At 50.1% G+C, this 17,803-nt stretch overlaps 2 protein-coding genes across 4 annotated transcripts in view; one reads left to right on the forward strand and one right to left on the reverse strand.

Annotated features, from left to right (window-relative positions):
- Positions 1 to 756, forward strand: part of CRLS1 (cardiolipin synthase 1) — a 33,346-nt gene extending 32,590 nt beyond the window's left edge. For all 3 annotated transcript variants that reach the window (XR_008496056.2, XR_010125166.1, XR_008496058.2), the window contains exon 8: positions 457 to 756. The gene's annotated coding sequence lies outside the window, so the exon portion shown is untranslated. The remainder of the gene's footprint in view (positions 1 to 456) is intronic.
- On the reverse strand, positions 740 to 14,548 carry LRRN4 (leucine rich repeat neuronal 4). Its single transcript, XM_054467647.2, has 5 exons — positions 14,324 to 14,548; positions 12,641 to 13,300; positions 11,274 to 11,478; positions 5,262 to 5,399; positions 740 to 2,928 (listed from the first exon to the last, which is right to left on the reverse strand). The coding sequence occupies exons 2-5, from the start codon at positions 13,293 to 13,295 to the stop codon at positions 1,707 to 1,709; spliced, it is 2,220 nt and encodes a 739-aa protein (XP_054323622.1). The 5' UTR covers positions 13,296 to 13,300; positions 14,324 to 14,548; the 3' UTR covers positions 740 to 1,706.
- Positions 14,549 to 17,803: the final 3,255 nt, after the last annotated feature.

Below are 17,803 nucleotides of genomic sequence, written 5' to 3' on the forward strand. Positions count from 1 at the left end.
TTTTTTTTTTTTTTTTTACAAGCCCACAACATCATAGCTTTGCAGTTTTTAACCAGGAGCTGGTGGAGATCTTTGAAATCATTTAGGCCAATTCTTTTAGTTACATTTATGATGAAACTAGGGATCTACCTTAAAGTTTTGGGAAGCTCTTTCAAAACTTCAAACACCTAGAAATATATAGTGCAATTCAGTTTTAGTTTCTGCAGCATGGTTTGGAAACAAAAGATACATGGGATTTAAACTTGATTTGTTTTCTTCCTACAGTAGAAGTAAATGCTCTTGTGGCTTGAATTGCATCTCCCAAGAAAGATATGTTCACGTTTAAACCCCCAGTACTGTACATGTGACCTTATTTGGAAATAGGGTCTTTTTAGATGCAATCAATATAGAATTAGGTCATACTGGATTACAGTGGGCCTTAACCCAATAACTAGGTTTTTTTTTTGTTAAAAAAAGGAAAAAAGGAAATATGAACAGAGAGAATGCCGTGAGATGATGGAGGGATAGATTGGAATGATGTCGGCGAGCTAAGGAATACTGAGGATTGCTGCCAACCATCCGAAGCTGGGAGAGGACATGGAACAACTCCCTCAGAGCCTCCAAGAGGAACCAACCCCACTGATGCTTTGATTTGGGATTTCTGGCCTGAACTGTAGGAAAATACATTTCTGTTCTTTTAAGCCAGTTTTACCAGTTTGTGGTAACTTGTTACAGCAGCTGCAGGAAATTAATAAATGCTAATGTTGAAAATTAAAATCTAGAAATATGGCTCTAATTTCATAGAATCATTTTTTCCCCTGAGTTTCCCCCTGAGTTTGCATAAAAGTGAAAAAGTAGAGGACAGAGTAGATGCCTCCCACATGAAGACAGATTATTAAGGCATTGTTTGATGCAATTAGGGCAGAGAAACACTTGGGCTTCTAGCTAGAGCTTCGGGTTCTCTTTTGCTCATTTCTTCCTTCTAATTAAGAAAAAAGATTTCCAAAGTTTATTATGCCTCCTAAAAAATGAATTTATAATTTATTTGTCCATTTAGTCTTTGGTGAAATGCAGTAAACACTAACTTAAAAAGATAGCCTTTCCCTGTGTTTGACAAATGTTCCCAGAAAACTGGTTTTAACTGTAAAGCCGGAAGTACATTTCCTTGTCATGTCCTGAAATGGAACTAATAAACCCAGAAGGCCTTAGGAAGCAACCCTTAGCTCTCCCCCTTACCCTAGTTCTCAGGAATTGGAACTGGAATTGATTTCTTGAATAACAGAGCTCGTTGTGTCTTAGAGCTTGACCAATGAAGGAGCTTCTGCTGGAAAGACCTGAGGATGTGATTTCTAACATGATCAAAGAAGCTGGGTTATGCAATTTCTCTGTTTCATCCCTTCCTACTTCCATACACTATTCTACTGGATAGAGGGGCACTGACTGCTGAAAACCCCAAATGAACCAACACACAAGAAGGCCTGGTGGCAGTGGGGAGCGATCTGGCATTGACCATCAGGTTTCTGAGAACGGAGAGTTAAGTAGAAGGAAGGGAGGGCAGTTGTTCCTTGGACCGAGACACTCAGTGTGGCAAGTTCCATGTGTGCCCAAGGCATTCTGGCTTCACGGGAATTAGAAACCCTAGGAGCGGATGGGGTCGTTTTTGACCCTGTGTCTTCCTTTCTGCGCTCAGATCCAGTTCGATTAGACGCGTTATCCCAGAAGCTGGGCTAACTGACGGTCTGGAGCCCCAGCGGGTAATCATCAAAGGTCGGGTTTTTGTAGGCCACCAGGTGCGTGTCGCAGCGCTGCAGGCGTAGCGTCTGGCCCCGCCTGCAGAGACATGCGGAGAGCACCACGGTGCTGGCGAGCAACAGGCCGCTGGCGGCGCACAGCCCAGAGAGCAAGAGCGCGAAGCTGGGTTTGGTGGTGAAGGCGGCGCACGGGCTCCCCCAGCCCGAGGGCCGCGGCTGGCTCAGGCCAGCCCTATTGGCCGCCAGCACGCACACGCGGTAGGTGGTGCCCGGCGACAGCCCGTACAGAGGGTGCTGCCGGGCCGTGGCGTAGATGACCCCCACCACCGACTGGTTCCCTGCCCAGCCCTCTGCAGAGTAGCGGATCTGGTACCCGTGCACTACCGAGTTGGGGGCACACCAGTGGACCAGCGCCGACGTGTCCGTGGTCTCCGTCACCCCCTGCAGCCTGGGCGGGTCTGGGATGGTGTCTTCCCCACTGAGGCCGGGGCACCGGCACCGCCACCTCCTCTGCAGCTCCGCGCACGGGGTCTGCAGGTGCTTGCAGGGATGGTAATCACAGGGGACGTCCTGGTGAGGCGTTCCCACCTCCTCCTTCCTCCCCTCCTCCTCCTCACTGTAGTCGTCCAGCAGCAAGACTGGAATCTCGCCCTCGGAAGGACTCGGGTTGGGGGCTTGGTGTGTGGCGTGTGTCCTCTGGTCGGGCTGAGGCGAGCTTATGCGGTTCCACGAGGTAGGGAAGGGGCCCAGGAACTTGCTGGCCAGTGGGGTGGAGGCGGCTGAGATATCAGGCTCAAGGACAAGCCCGGGGGCATGTTCTCCTCGGTGCTGGGTCCTGGTGGTGCTGGCAGCCCTGGGGAAAACGCTGGAGTTGCTGTGACCTGCTACAGAGTTGGTCGTGGAGGGGGCAGTCCCCTCCCGTGCATCGCTGTGCTGCCATGCAGCTATCGTGCGAGAGCCCACGTTAGGGGCCTTGGAGACACTCTGCTGGTCTCCCGCAGGTCGGGTGGCTGGGGCTGCGCTGGGCGCGACGGTGGGACCCTGTGCGTAGGTGGAGCGGTTGAAGCAAGGTGGGTGTGAAGCCCAGAGAGTGGTGCTTTGGTCGGACTGGCACACTCCGGGCAGCTGGGAGAGTGACAGGGAGGCTGAGAAGGGGCCGCTGGATCCCGCAGCTGGCGCGCACATAGTGTCTGCTGCCCTGGAGGGGAGTCCAACCAGTTAGAAGACGTCTGGCTTCAGGGACACCTCTGGGCAGAGCTTTGAATCCTCATTGCCGACGTCACCCCCTGCCAAGCCCATCAACGCGTCTCTGCCAGGCACCCCAGGGCACACACGCCGCACATACCACCTCACTGATTCTGGGGAAACCTTTGGAGGAAGCTCCTGTCCTCACTCCCATTGGGCAAAGAAGCAAACAGAAGTTTAGAAGGAGGAACTAATTGCCCAAGACACCATAGCTAGCAATAGCAGAGCCTACCCGGGGGCAAGCACTGTGAGAAGGAGTCCAGATTCTCTGAGTGTCATTTGCCATTTTGTTCTCACCTGTCTGCTTCCTGGCAAGAAAGCACTAGTAATAAAAACCATACTCGGGCCGGTGCGATGGCTCAAGCCTGTAATCTCAGAACTTTGGGAGGCTGAGGCGGGCCGATCACAAGGTCAGGAGGTCAAGACCGTCCTGGCTAACACGGCGAAACCCCCTTTCTACTAAAAATACAAAAATTAGCCGGGCATGGTGGTGGGTGCCTGTAATCTCAGCTACTCAGGAGGCTGAGGCAGGAGAATCACTTGAACCTGGGAGGCAGAGGTTGCAGTGAGCTGAGATTGCACCACTGCACTCCAGCCTGGGCAACAGAGGGAGACTCTGTCTCAAAAAAAACAAAAAAACAAAACAAAAAAAACTCATACTAGCTACCATTTCTGAGTGCTTCCCACGTGCTAGGGGCTATTCTTCACACTCCAATGTGTCAACTAATTTAGTCTGCACTACTTATGCAGTAGACTCTATTACCCCATTTTACAGATGAGAAGGTAGAGGCTGAAGTAACTCAGGTGAAATAGCTCAGCTCAACTCAACAGTAGTAAGTAGGCCAGGTACAGTGGCTCATGCCTGGAGTCTCAGCACTTTGGGAGGCCCAGGTAGGAGGATCACTTGAGGCCAGGAGTTGGAGACCAGCCTGGTCAACATAGTGAGACCTCGTCTCTACCAAAACAAACAAAACAAAACAAACAAACAGAAACTTAGCCAGGTATGGTGGCACATGGCTGTGGTCTCAGCTACTTGGGAGGATGAGGCAGGAGGATTGCTTGAGCCCAGGAGTCTAAGGCTGCAGTGAGCCATGATCATGCCACTGCACTCCAGCTTGGATGACAGAGCAAGACCCTGTCTCTAAAATAAATTAATAAAATAGTAGTAAGTAGGATGAAGCTGGACTCTCTGGCTCCAGAGCCTGTACTCTCAGCTTCATCATTAATACCGTGATGAGACCCTTAACTGCAAAGGGCCCAGGTGCTTCTCTCTGGAGGGAATGTGGGGTTGGGGGGCAGACTTAGCCCCACTTCACAGCTGGGCTTGGGTGGGAGATGAGAAAAGAATCTTGGCCGGGCATGGTGGTTCATGCCTGTAATCCCAACTCTTTGGGAGGCCCAGATGGGAGGATCACTTGAGTCCAGGAGTTTGAGACCAGCCTGGGTAACATGATGAGACTCCATCTCTATAAAAAGATAAAAAAAAAATTAGCCGGGTGTGGTGGCTTGCACCTGTGGTCCCAGCTCCTCTAGAAGCTGAGGTAGGATGATCACTGAGCCCAGGAGGTTGAGGGTGTAATGAGACATGATCGCACCACTGCACTCCAGCCTGGGCAACAGAGCAAGACCCTGTCTCCAAACAAACAAAATGGTGCAAACAAATAAACAAATCCTGCAGAATGGTGGTGAGGGGGGGTTGCCTCCCAAGGTATAGTGTTTACTTGGTGGAACTGGTTTGAAAGTGCTCAGGACTGGGGGTGTTCCCAGCTCCCCAGCTCCCACTGTCTCCTGGTGGCCAGCCTAAATGCAGCTCTCCACTGCAAAAACAGCTCTTTCTAGCCAATAGCCTTCATAGGAATTTCCCAGGAGAGCTCTGTAAGCCCACGGGCCTAGGACTGGATAACCCGGGAGCAGGATGCCAGGCTCCATCTTGAAGATTTAGTAGAACCCAGTGGTTAAGCCAGACTACACTTCCCAGCCTCCCTTGCAGGTAGGTGTGGCTCCTGGCTAATGAATGTGAGTGGAAGTGAGGAGTAACACCTCCCAGCCTGGCTCAATAAAAACCTCCAGGTCTGCTCCTCCATGCTCTTTGCTTCTTCTGGCTGGCTGGAATGGAGGGCAGCTTCCATCACCTGGATCCCTGAGTATGACTACATGGGGAAGGCTGCCCAGCCCAACATGGCCAAAGTGCCAAGCATGGTCACGTGAGCAAGACGTAAGCTGGAGAACTTCAGCTTCTGAAGGCTGACCCTCACCCCTCAGCCATCTGCTTTGTAAATGTGTTACCTGCTTAGGACAGTTCTCTTTGCATCCGTGAGGAGCCAAGACAAGTCACAACTGCAAGTTAGGGGGTTGCCAAAGAGGTTGATCAATAGGACCTGGGAGGAATCCAGGGTCCAAGGAGGGAAGGAACTCAAGTTGCAGCTGAAATACAAACAAAAAAAATAATTAAGTCAGGTTTTTACAATTGGATCAAAGATATTCCCAGAGAGGCATGGTGTCAGAACCATGCCCATGGTATCAGAAGCATTCTGATAGGGGTTGGAGAATACTGCTTTGGGCAAAACTCTTAATGACCTCGAACTTCATTTTTTATCCTCTGTTGTAAAACAGAGATACCAACCTAACAGGAAATATTATGCTTCATATCAACTGGGGACAATATTCCCATGACTGATCGTTCTATCAAAAAGAATGTGTGTTGGCTGGGCACGGTGTCTCACACCTGTAATCCCAGCACTTTGGGAGGCCAAGGCAGGTGGATTATTTGAGGTTAGGAGTTAGAGACCAGCCTGGCCAACATGGTGAAACTCTGTCTCTACTAAAAATACAAAAATTAGCTGGGTGGTAGTGATGCACCTGTAATCCCAGCTACTCGGGAGGCTGAGGCAGGAGAATCACTTGAGCCTGGGAGGCAGAAGTTGCGGTGAGCCAAGATCACACCACTACCCTCCAGGATAGGCAGGAGAGTGAGACCCTGTCTCAAAAAATAAAACAAAACAAACAAACAACAACAACAAAAACACAAAAAAACAAAAAGAGTGCATGATGATAAAAGTGTTTGTAAATGCAAATCTCTACATACAAGTAGATATTGTTATTATGGACCAGTGTTATTGCACTGTGGCTGGTGACACTCAATGCCAGTCCTTTGGAAGATGCCTCATTTAAGTGCGTCAGTGAACTCTTGCTAAGTAGAGCATATCCTTCAAACTTAGTAACTTAAAACAATAAATATTTATTCCTTTGCATGATTCTGTGGGTTGGCTCAGTGGTTCTTGTGGTCTGGATTAGCTCAGCTGGGGCCAGATGATCTGGGATGGCCTCATGTGTAAGGCTTAACTGGCTGTGCTGGGACTTCTCTCCATGTGTCTGTCATCACCCAGGAGGCTAGCCTGGGCTTATTCACATGGTAGTGGAGGGATCCCCAATAGCAGGAGAGGGCAGGCCCCAGTGCTCAATTGCTTTCTAGTTTCTGCTTACATCACATTTGCTAATGTCCCACTGGCTCAAGCAAATCACAAGGCCAAGCCCAGCTTCAAGAGGTAGAGCAATAGACTCCTTGAAATATGGGGCCTGGTGCAATGGCTCATGCCTGTAATCCTAGCCCTTTGGGAGGCCAAGGTGGGAGGATCACTTGAGGCCAGGAGTTTCAGACTAGCCTGGGCAACATAGCAAGACCCTGTCTCTACAAAAAAAATTTAACAATTGGCCAGGCATGGTGGAGTACACCTGTGGTCCCAGCTACTTGGGAGGCTGAGATGGGAGGATCGCTTGAGTTAGAGGTTATAGTGAGCCATGATTGTGCCACTGCACTCCAACCTGGGGAGCAGAACTAGGCCTTGACTCTAAACAATTTAAATTAAAAAATATATATATAGGAGGAGCTGCAATCATGTTGCAAAGAGTTGTGCCTACAGGGATGGGGGGAATTACTGAGGCCATTTTTGCATAGAGTCTACCACACCTAGCAATGGCAGATCTGCTCCTGGCTCACTTCTTTCTTACCCAGAGTCTCACAGACTCTCACAGAGTGTTTGGCCTTGACTTTCTTGACTCTGTGAGTCTCCTGGACCTCCCAGATTTTGCCTCATTTACATGTACTCAGTGATAATTCATCATGGGCAATGGGAGCTGCATTTTACATTCAAATCTCTTCTGACCAAAGGCTGGCTTTCCTCAGTCTGCCTGGGAACCTGCCTTTTACTACTCTGGAGAAGATGCTGTTGTTCTGGGAAAGGAAGGACATGTCACCCAGATCTGCTCTATCACTTCTGGCCAGTGGGAAAGTGACAGTCACCTCTGGAACACTAGATTTATGTATGTGCCATTTGTATTAAAACTTAAGCCATATGTGCATATACCAGTGTATATATGTATATATGCGTGTATGCTTGTTTTTGCAGATTTTACATAGCTAGAATGGAAATGTTAGAATGAGAGTTCAATCAGTATTTTTGTGTGTGTGTGGAAAGCAAATGCTTTTCTTTTTCCCTGAAGTGGGAAAGGAAGAGGATTACTTTTTTTTCCTTTGAGTAACACCGCTGAGTCCTTTATTTACATTGTCTCATTAACATCACTATGACAACTTAGTGAGGTAGACAGCATGTTACATGTTCTACATGTAAAGAAAATTATTCTTAGGGGAAAAGGTACACTTCGCTTTGGTGGTTCTTTCTGCCACCCAGTGCCACCTACACGTGATAAAGTCCCACATGCTGAGGAAGGAGAGAGCCTGGCTGGTTCCTGATATGTGTCACATTTGAGTATTCTCTACTTCTGATAGGGCCCTAGTGTGGAAGAAGTCTCCATTTGCTCTCCTAAATAATTTCTATTGGAGAATTGTTAATAGAAATTGCAGATATTTCCATGTCACTTTCCAGTAGTTCCATGTCATTTACAATCATTAAAATGATGAAAGTTATTAGACTTACTGGTAGGTTTTGTCACTTAAGGTGTTAAAGAAGCAGACACACATACATACTCACACACATACACACACACACAGACACACACCACTCTTCTGATAAGAGGGGACCATGGCTGGGAGCAGTGGCTCACACCTGTAATCCCAGCACTTTGGGAAGCCGAGGCAGGCAGATCACGAGGTCAGGAGATCGAGACCATCCTGGCCAACATGATGAAACCCCATCTCTACTAAAAATACAAAAAAAAAATAGCTGGGTGTGGTGGCGCGTACCTGTAGTCCCAAGTACTCAGGAGGCTGAGGCAGGAGAAGCACTTGAACCTGGGAGGTGAAGGTTGCAGTGAGCTGAGATAGTGCCACTGCACTCCAGCCTGGTGACAGAGCAAGACTCCATCTCAAAAAAAAAAAAAAAAAAAAAAAAAAAAAGAGTAGACCTACAGGCTTCACCAGACTGTCAAAAGGGCCCATAACATAAATGAAAATAAGACCTCCCTGCTCTAAAATGGGGCCTGTGAAGATGGAAACATCTATCAGAAGGCAGTAAGGAAGATGGGAGACGAAGAGGACTTTATCTAGAGTTGCCCTAAAGGGTCAAAGGGAAGGGGGCTGGCACAGGAGCTGTTGGGGATGGAAATGAAACGAGTCCTGGGGACTTGACTCCTGCAATGACTCTTCCACCCCTTTCGCCTGGCTCCCTTGGGAATGAATGTCGCTGATGTCCCACATTTTGCCAAATCCTGTGGTCACCCCATTCTCAGCTGACTAGGGCTCCTGATGGTTTTGCCAACCACTCTCTCCCTCCTTAACCACTCTCCTCTCTTGACCTCCAGGACATCACATTCTCCTGGTTTTTCTGCTACTCCACTGGTCATACCTTCTTGGTCTCCTTTCCTGGTTCTTCTTCATCCCGATGTTAAAAGTTGGGGTTCTTCAAGGCTCAGTTCTGGGCCCTCATCTCTCTGGTGATCTCATGAATTCCTTTGGCTTCAAATATCATCTTTATACTCCCAAATTCATACCTCTGGCTCAGACTCTCCTCCTCCAAGCTTCGCTCTGATACAGCATTGTGTTTAAGGTATCAGATGTGGAGCCAAACTGCCTGGGCTCAAATTCTGATTCTGCTATTTACTAGCTATGTGAACTGGGGAAAGGTATTTAACATCTCTGTGTCTCAGTTTTTTCATCTGTGAAATGGGAATAATGACTGAATCCTCCCTATCTGGATTGCTGCAAGAGTAAATACTTCAATATATGCTTAGAACTATGCCTGGCACAGTACAAGAGGTTCGTGTTATTATTACTGAACATTTCCCCTGGATGCCTCATAGATCTTTACTATCCAGCAGGCAATTAGATACATGATTCTGGGGCTCATCAGAAGGCCTTGGCTGGAGATACTCAACTAAGCATCCTCAGCACAGAGATGGAGGAGGACGCATTAGGCTTGAGGGAAGGTGATGGTGCTGGAGTAGTGCACAGGGTGACAAATGACCTGCAAGAAAGTTATAAGTGGAAATAGGCAAGGACATTAAGAAGGCCTAGCCAGGAAGGCTGGAGAAGCACCAGGGCAACATCCTGGGGCCAAAGAGACAGAGAACGTCAAGAGGGAGGAAATAAACAATAGGCTCCACAGACATAAGTGTCCACTGACTTGGCAACTGATGTGGGTGGTCAGATTGCAGTGAATTGACAAGTAAAGGGATGAGAGGAAGTGGTCATCACTTCTGAACCTGGGACGCTTGCTCTTTTTAGGCCTGGATGGCCTTTCTCTTCTGACATTCACCCGGTGAGCTTGGACTTGCCTTTTGAGATATGGACCAGTTATGCTGTTCCTGAAGAAGCCTCTCTGATCCAGTCTGATGGATCATTACCCCCACCTGCCTTATAACACAGCACATGGCATGTGTCTCTGCTATGGATCATGACGTGTTATGATAAATGGCAGATATCTGCTACCTATACTGAACTGTGAGCTCCCTGAAAGCAGTGGCCATGTTGTCAATGTCACCATCACCAAAGTCATCATGACCATCAATATCATTATCTTTATTAATATCACCATCACTATCACATCACCATTGCCACCGTCAGTGTTCTCACCACCACTATTTTTTTGTTTTGTTTTGATTTTGAGACAGAGTTTCATTCTTGTTGTCCAGGCTGGAGTGCAATGGTGCAATCTCAGCTCACTGCAACCTCCACTTCTCTGGATCAAGCAATTCTCCTGCCTCAGCCTCCCAAGTAGCTGGGACTACAGGCACGTGCCACCATGCCTGGCTAATTTTGTATTTCTTTTAGTAGAGATGGGGGTTTCACCATGTTGGCCAGGCTGGTCTCAAACTCCTGACCTCAGGTGATCCACCCACCTCAGCCTCCAAAAGGGCTGGGATTACAGGCATGAGCCATCGTGCCTGGCCTCACCATCACTATTATGTCATACAATCATCACTATCCTCAGCATTATAATTAGCACCATCACCCACCATCATCACCATCACCATCACCATCACCATCACTGACATCAATCAGCATCTCCATTATCACCACCACCATCATCTTCACTAATTTTAGAGGAAAAATATCATATGCCAGGCACTGAGCTAAATGCTCTACATAAACCATATACTCTTTTTCTCATGAAAAGCCCCAAAGCGAACTTTTATTGTCATAGCTCTATTTTACAGAAAAAGAAACTATTTGATATTTGTATCCTGGCACTTTACACAGTTCTTGGGTTTTTATCGAGCTCAAAGGAGTCTGAGCCAGAGATATAAAGCATTTCCCCTCACAACATCATGTGCTCAATAGCTATTTATTGAATAAAGGAAAGAATGGAGTGAATGGTTCTGCCTTTGCTTTGAAAAGTTGTTCATCCTTTTAGAAGAATAATTCCATCTTTAGTGACTGCATTGTGTAAAATAGGACTAACAGGGCCTGCCCATAGACTTCCAAAGGATTTTCTAACAATATCAATACTTTCATCCCTAGATCCACTCAAATTCTGGAAGGGACTGAACTTGCATGACATGTGCGGAAGAAAGCAGATCCAGACAGAGAGGAGACCTGAGGTCCTCCTCACCTCTTCCCGCTGTAAATTTCTAAGTCTGGGCTTAAAACAAACTTTAAAGGCATAGGAGTTTGGCTTTCTAATACTACTCTGAACCGGACTGAGTTGCAAGGCTAGATGGCTGGGTGGACTATCTGGGACCTACCCAAGATATCACCCAAAGGGTGGGGGAAAACAAAGCCCCAGAGAGGATTTGGAAGAGTAGTGGGAGAAAAATTAAGGTCTGGTTTGTTCTATAAAATTCAACATAGCATAATGGGCAAAAATCAGTCATGTGATTAAGATGTGCCTCAGAAGTACTTACTTCTGGAACAGAAGGACCTGTAGATGTGGAGTATCTTGAAAGAGGTGTGTGGCGACAGAAGCAAGTGCTGGGGAGTCCTGACAGTCCAGCTGCCGCAGGTTGGGGGTCATCTTGAAAATGTCCCCCTCCAGGGTCGTCAGCCGAGGCATCTTCCTCAGGTAGAGGGATGTGAGCTTCGGCAGGTCTCTGATCCACCCTGACTCAACTGAAACACAGAAGGGAAACTGCCAACTACTCCAGAACGCACAAATCCAGGAGGCCAGCACGGCATGAAGGAAAGAACGAGAGTGGCAAGGTGAATGGTGAAGGTCATCGCTGAGCATGGGCAGAGTTAGCAGCTCTAGGAATCTCAGAATTGTGGTCATTTCAGCTGGAAGGGTGCTCAGGGACAACCAGTCCTTCCTTTCTTCCAATCTTAGTCAGCCAAGGCTAGAGAGGGGATTGATTGGCCCAAGGCCACATAGCTGGAAAGCGGCAGAGACAAGGCTTGAACCCAGAACACTGTCTCCAAGTCTGTTGCTGCTCCACCTTCTCATTAAAGTCCACACAAAAAATAACCAGACTTTGTTCTGATGTCTGTCAAGTGTGGGGAACTTCTGCGGAACGTAATTAAGGAGGCGAGGGGGCCCCAGAAACCTAATTTTGTGGCTCTCCTAATACATGGAGAGCGTGCCCCTTCCCCTCGGTGTTCCCCATTCTAGCTGTTTTTTCTCTTTGTCTTTGATGAAACAGGTGGTTGTAGACACGTGCAGTGTTTTTAAAAAAATAGTAAAACCAGCCGTGTGAATCAAAGAACACCAAGAACAGGAGACCGGTTAATCTCACCGCTCTCCTGTGGCTTGAGTGATTAAACATTCACAGAAACAATTTTGCCCAACCAGGTAGAAAAATCAGTGAATTCATCCTGGAAGCCTCAGTCACTTCAGCTAACTGCATGTTTGCGGCTCAGTTTCTCCATTCATCAGCCCCAAAGCATGCACTCACTTCCCCATTCCACAAGCGCTTATCCAGCCATGCTGGGAAGCAGAACAGAGTGGTTAAAGTTTTGGGCTCTGGACCCAGAATGCCTGGCTTCAGATTTGCTTAATGTATGACCAAGTTTCCCCTTTCTGGGCTATGGTTCCCTCATATATACAACGGAGATGGTAACAGTTCCCATCTCCTAGGATTCAAGAAAGTGACTCCTGTGTGGCGCTTCAAACTGGGCCCGCTTGCTCGAAAAATGTGGCTGGTGTTTTTTTGAACCCTGCTACGAGCTGGGCACCCGGGTCACCCCTCGAGGAAGAACGCAGCCCTGCCCCCAGGAGAGCACGCGCAGCCTGGCTCTGCGCTCAGGCTGGCTGAAAACGCGGGGCGCCCGGACTCACCCCGTTCAAGGAACGTGCCACTGAGATCCAGGACTTCGAGCGTGGCCAGGGGCGCGCCATCCTCTCCAGCGAACGCCGCCTCGGCGATGCCCCCCTGGGCTCCGCGACCCAGCGCGGTGCAGGAAAGGTTGAGGAGCTGCAGCGCCGGGAAGCAGGCGAAGGCCCGGGGCTGCAGCGTCTGCAGCGGATTCCCGGCGAGCGCCAGGGCGCGGAGGCTGCTCAGCGCGGGCCCGGCGCACGGCGGCAGAGCGGCCAGCTGGTTGTAGCTGAGGTCCAGGGTGTGCAGCCCGGCCGGCCCACCCGGGGCCCAGCGCAGCGCGGCGATGCGGTTGTGGCGCAGGGTCAGCACCTGCAGCTGCTCCAGGTGGCCGAGCTCGGATGTGCTCAGGACGCGCAGCAGGTTGTGGCTGGCGTCGAGGCTGCGCAGTGCGCGCGGTAGGCAGCCGGGCAGGCGCTCCAGGTTGCGGTCCGCCAGGGTCAAGGCCGTCGCATCCGCGGCGGGCAGCCCCTTGCAGGGCGAGTCGGTGGCGTTGCTGCCACTGCTCCCCCAGAGGCCCTGCTGAGTGACCCGGAAGAGCGGGACCTTCTCCTGGGGAGGGTCTGCCCAGCTGGGGCGCAGCACCGTCAGCAGCAGCAGCAGTAGGGTTTGCCGCATGGCGTCTGGGGAGAGAACAGCAGGACGCCCATCAAATCCACAGGAACCCCCGCAGAGTCAGATGCGCGTCCCAACCCCGCCTCCAGGGCTCTGAGGAGGAGCACAGGCGCTGGATGTTCCCTGAAGGGCAGGGAGACGTTCCCAGAGTCGCCTGGTGTGCAGTGACCTCTGCCCTGTCTGCTTTTGCCCTGTCGTCTCCCCTAGGAGCACTGGTACCTCCTGTTCTTCCTCCCCTCAGGGATGCCTTTTCCTCTTCTCGTGAGAGGGACGCCTTCTTCATCTGTCCAGTCTGGGCCTGAATCTCTCAATAACTCCCTCCGTTTATGTACCCCCATCCTGTGAGCTTCTACAGGAAAGGGATGTCCCCTTTATTGCTGCAAACTCTCCCCAGGTAAACAGTCACTGCTCCATAAATGTGAATGCCCTCAGTTAGGAGGCTAGAAACATGAGGAAGATTTTGTCGGTTCAACAACTCTCAGTTACCCCGCTTTTCCCCATTAGAACTGCCCAGCCACAGGGGAATCCTAGTTTGCCTAAAATAAGTTCTGGAGTCCGTTTCTTGGGAGCATGCTCAGGGTTGCCTTCAGCAGAAGAACAAAGCCCTGTGAACCCTGGAGTCAAACATTTGCTGGTCCCATGTGGGTTCCAACAAAAGCCAGAGCCCCCAGTATTAGCCCTGCCCAGGAGGGATGGCTGAGAGCTGCCAGTTGTGGAATTTCTGGAGTACCTAGGTTTGCACACGTCAGCTAGGAGATCAAGCAGAGGAAGATCCGTCAGCCATGGGCTAGCTTGGGAGTGGCAAAGATACCATTAACCAGGCCGTGGCCATGAGGTCACTGCTCCATATCCCTCATCACTGCAGATGTGTATTCCTGCCCCAGCTCTCTGTGCTAACCAGTAGATCTCTGAGTCACCACCCAGGCTCCAGGGGAAGGGTCTCTCTATTACTAGCTGGGGATGAAGGCAGTGAGAAAGATCCTGGAACCTGAAGTCAGGAGCGTGTGCATCCAGCAGTGTGTCATGATTACCTGGAAGTGGTCCTTTTGGAGTGTGGCTCCTCTGGATGCACCTCTGAAGTTCTCAGTTTTGTTTTATAGATTCTAGGGACCACTGATTTGGACAGCAACTCAGCTATGAACTCCAGAGGGAGGCCTGTCTTCCAGCTGCCTCTCTCCCACAATCCACTGAGAAGGCCTGAGATACTCCAGTCTTTCCCATTGCTCCTCCTTTCCCATCAAGACGCTGTTGTCTTTAGCCAACACCCTCATTGCTCAGCTCCCTCCTCTCCTGCTAGGGCCTGCCCCTGGCCCTTTCCAGGCCTGGCACCTCCTCCTAGCCCTCCCCATCTTTACCTCTCGGAACACTACCTTTCCCAGGCTGGAGAAATGAAAGGAGTCAGCGGTGAGGGCTAGTGGAGTGCAGTGAGGCAGAGCAGCGCTGTCACCTCTTAGGAATTTGATCCTTCCTGCCAGGTGGCTCCCATTTTCTGGGATGGCTGGAAGACAATTCTCCCAAAGGAAGGAAGGAATCCGAGTCTACAGGAAGCTTGCAGGGATTTCCAGGAAAAAGTGGCAGGAGAGAGGATCCTCAGAAGGGTCTGGGGCAGGAGCAGGCTCAAACCAGACCCAAGAGGCCCCGAGGAGAGTTTGTTTGGTGGCTCTGGGACCCCACTCAATGACAGTGTGGACATTTGTCTCTCGTAAGGAGTGAGAATAAACAGAGGGCAGAAATGCAGAAAGAACATTCCCGCTGCATGCCTGGGAGAATGGATCCTGATTACCAGCCCCAGGTCTCTCAAAGATGTGATGCTTGAGTGAGCTTTGTTTAGAGCACTTTTGTTTAGAGCAGACAGCACCTCTCTCCCCCAGAGTCCCAAGGCAGAGCTCGGTCATTTCCTCTGAGGGCCTTTGATCTGCATCCTCCCCCAATCCCGCCTAGCCTGGTCTGAGAGTTCATCAGGGTTAATGAGCCGCAGCTTTGCGTGACAGACCCTGAGACCAGAACTTTACGTATTTTTCCTCCTGTCAGTCCTTATCTGGGCAGCTCTGAGGAACTCCAGGATACCTCAGAAACTGGCCTATTAGGATTGATTGGTTAATTGGAAGTTCCCGAGGATCTCCACTGAGGGCTTCTCCACTCACAGCCTGAAGAAGACCTTCCAGTCTCAGTGCCAGCTAGGACCCTGCTGCTCAGAAGCATTGCTCCCCTTCCCGAGCGGGGCAGGGAGAGGCCGCTCTGTGCTCCCCAGCCTGGGGCTCATGCAGTCACCTCCCAGGGAGCCTGGGCCCAGGCTCCAGAGGTAGAAATACATGCCATGGAGACACAGGAGGCCAGGTGGGAAGAAGTCAGAGAGAAGTGGGTTCAGCTTAGAGGTGGGGTCAGCGTGCAGACCAGTGGGCAGCCTGCTTCCTCTTTGCCTTTGCACGGAGAGCTCCACGCCCAAGAATTAAAACATTCAGCCAGGCATGGTGGCTTACGCCCGTAATCCCAGCATGTTGGGAGGCTGAGGCAGGAGGGCAGGAGTTCAAGACAGACCTGGGCGACATAGCAAGACCTCGTCTCTATCAAACAAACAAACAAAAAGAATTAGAACATCATGTTTCCCTCAGAGTTAAACCAGCCAGGTCCACCCATGTAAGGCGACTGACCATGCTGAGGCCAGCAGGGGTTTGGGGAGTCCAGGCAGGGCCTTCCCAGATGAGAGGGAGCCAAATCCATGGAAACACGCCTGGATTGAACAGAGACCCTGAGGAAGAAGGAAGCTGGTTCACCACGGAGGCCTATAAAACAGGACCTTGGGGAGCCATGTCGGGGCGCTACTCCTCTGTGCACCAGTAGGCAAGGGTTCTGGAGTGGGCCTGGCTGAGGAATCCCCTTGAGGGCATCATCCTGTGGTTGCCTGGAGCCCCAGGCCCTCTGAGTCAACTTCTTGCCACTGCTGCTTGATGGCCAGTTTGCTAGTGGTGGCAAGGGCCTGGCCTGGCCAGGCTGACCTGAAGTTGGCCCTCTGGACTGTCCTGTTTCCCTGGTCATACTCAGCCCTAGCACACACGTGCTTGGCAGGCTGTCCCGTGCGGCTTCTGAGCTGGGGAGGCTGATGGCAGACCGTACATGGTAGGGTTTGCTTATCGGTCTTTCTGGGGCAGTGGGTTGGCCTTGCCCCAGTGGGTAGTACACTCTGCTTGGCATCATCATCCCCTTTTTAAAAACTGAGCAGTTACTATAGTCAGAGCCTAATGCCATATGCATAGTCTCATCTAATCCTCCCCAGGTACTTACTATTATACTTATATTACAGACGAAGAAACTGAGGCTCACAAAGGTTTTTGTGCTCTAGATTCTGGAGCACATATGGAGTGAGCTATGTGATTTAACCATGTCTTTTTTTTTTTTTTTTTTTTTGAGACAGAGTCTCCCTCTGTCACTCAGGCTGGAGTGCAGTGGCGCAGTTGTGGCTCACTGCAACCCCCACCTCCCAGGTTCAAGTGATTCTCATGCCTCAGCCTCCCAAGTAGCTGGGATTACAGGCATGCGCCATCACGCCCGGCTAATTTTAGGGGCTATTTTTACTAGAGACGGGGTTTTGCCATGTCGACCAGGCTGATCTTGAACTCCTGGCCTCAAGTGATCCACCTGCCTTGGCCTCCCAAAGTGCTGGGATTACAGGCGTGAGCCACCACGCCCGGCCAAACCACTGTCTTATATTGCCTTCCACAGACCTCAGCATCTGATACTATAATATGCCCTTAAGCACAAGAGAATCTTCTCCAAATACTTAGACCCAAATTGTGTGAGAAGCCAAGACACTGGGAAATTTCCTTCCATAGTTGAGCAGCTCATTCTCAAAACACACAGGGCTGACTTCTTGGGTCACTATGGACCCAAGACTGAGGAGGATGACTGGGTAGGGCCTACCAGGCACCTCTCAGGGAGGCTCAGCCCTCTTTTCCAGCCTTTTCTCCTCTTCTAGCACTTCTTGGAGGTCAGGACAAGAGGACTAAAGTGTTTGTCCTCTCCAGAGAAGAATGCTAAGGTCTTGCATCACAATCCTGGAACCAACAAATATGCGTCCTTCAAATGCCACACCAAGTGCTGTGCCATGCTTGCCCTCCATGGCTTTACTGTAGCTGTTCCTCTACCTGGATGCCCCCCACTTAATTGCCTTAGTCTCCATTTCAGCTAATTTTTTTTTATAACTAGCGTGGGTCCTCTTGAAAGGAGACCCTGAAATACAGACCTGGGTGCCACACCCATAATTTATTTGGGAGGCGATCTCAAGGAGTGTGGAGATGGAATAAGGAAGTGAGACGGAAGGAAAGGCGCTGATGATGTGTTGATGAGCAGAGACTGCCGTGGACAACTGGGGCTCCATCTTGCTGGGGGGCCTCTGCGAGACTGTGTAGAGCATATCTCAGGATTGTTCCATTAAGTGGCAAGGAAGAGGGGATATCTATCCGCCAGCTTCTGCTTTTTGTTTTTTTGAGTGTTCTTTCTGTGGCTTTTAACTT

Source organism: Pongo pygmaeus, chromosome 21 (assembly GCF_028885625.2).
Source record: "Pongo pygmaeus isolate AG05252 chromosome 21, NHGRI_mPonPyg2-v2.0_pri, whole genome shotgun sequence".
NCBI lineage: Eukaryota > Metazoa > Chordata > Mammalia > Primates > Hominidae > Pongo > Pongo pygmaeus.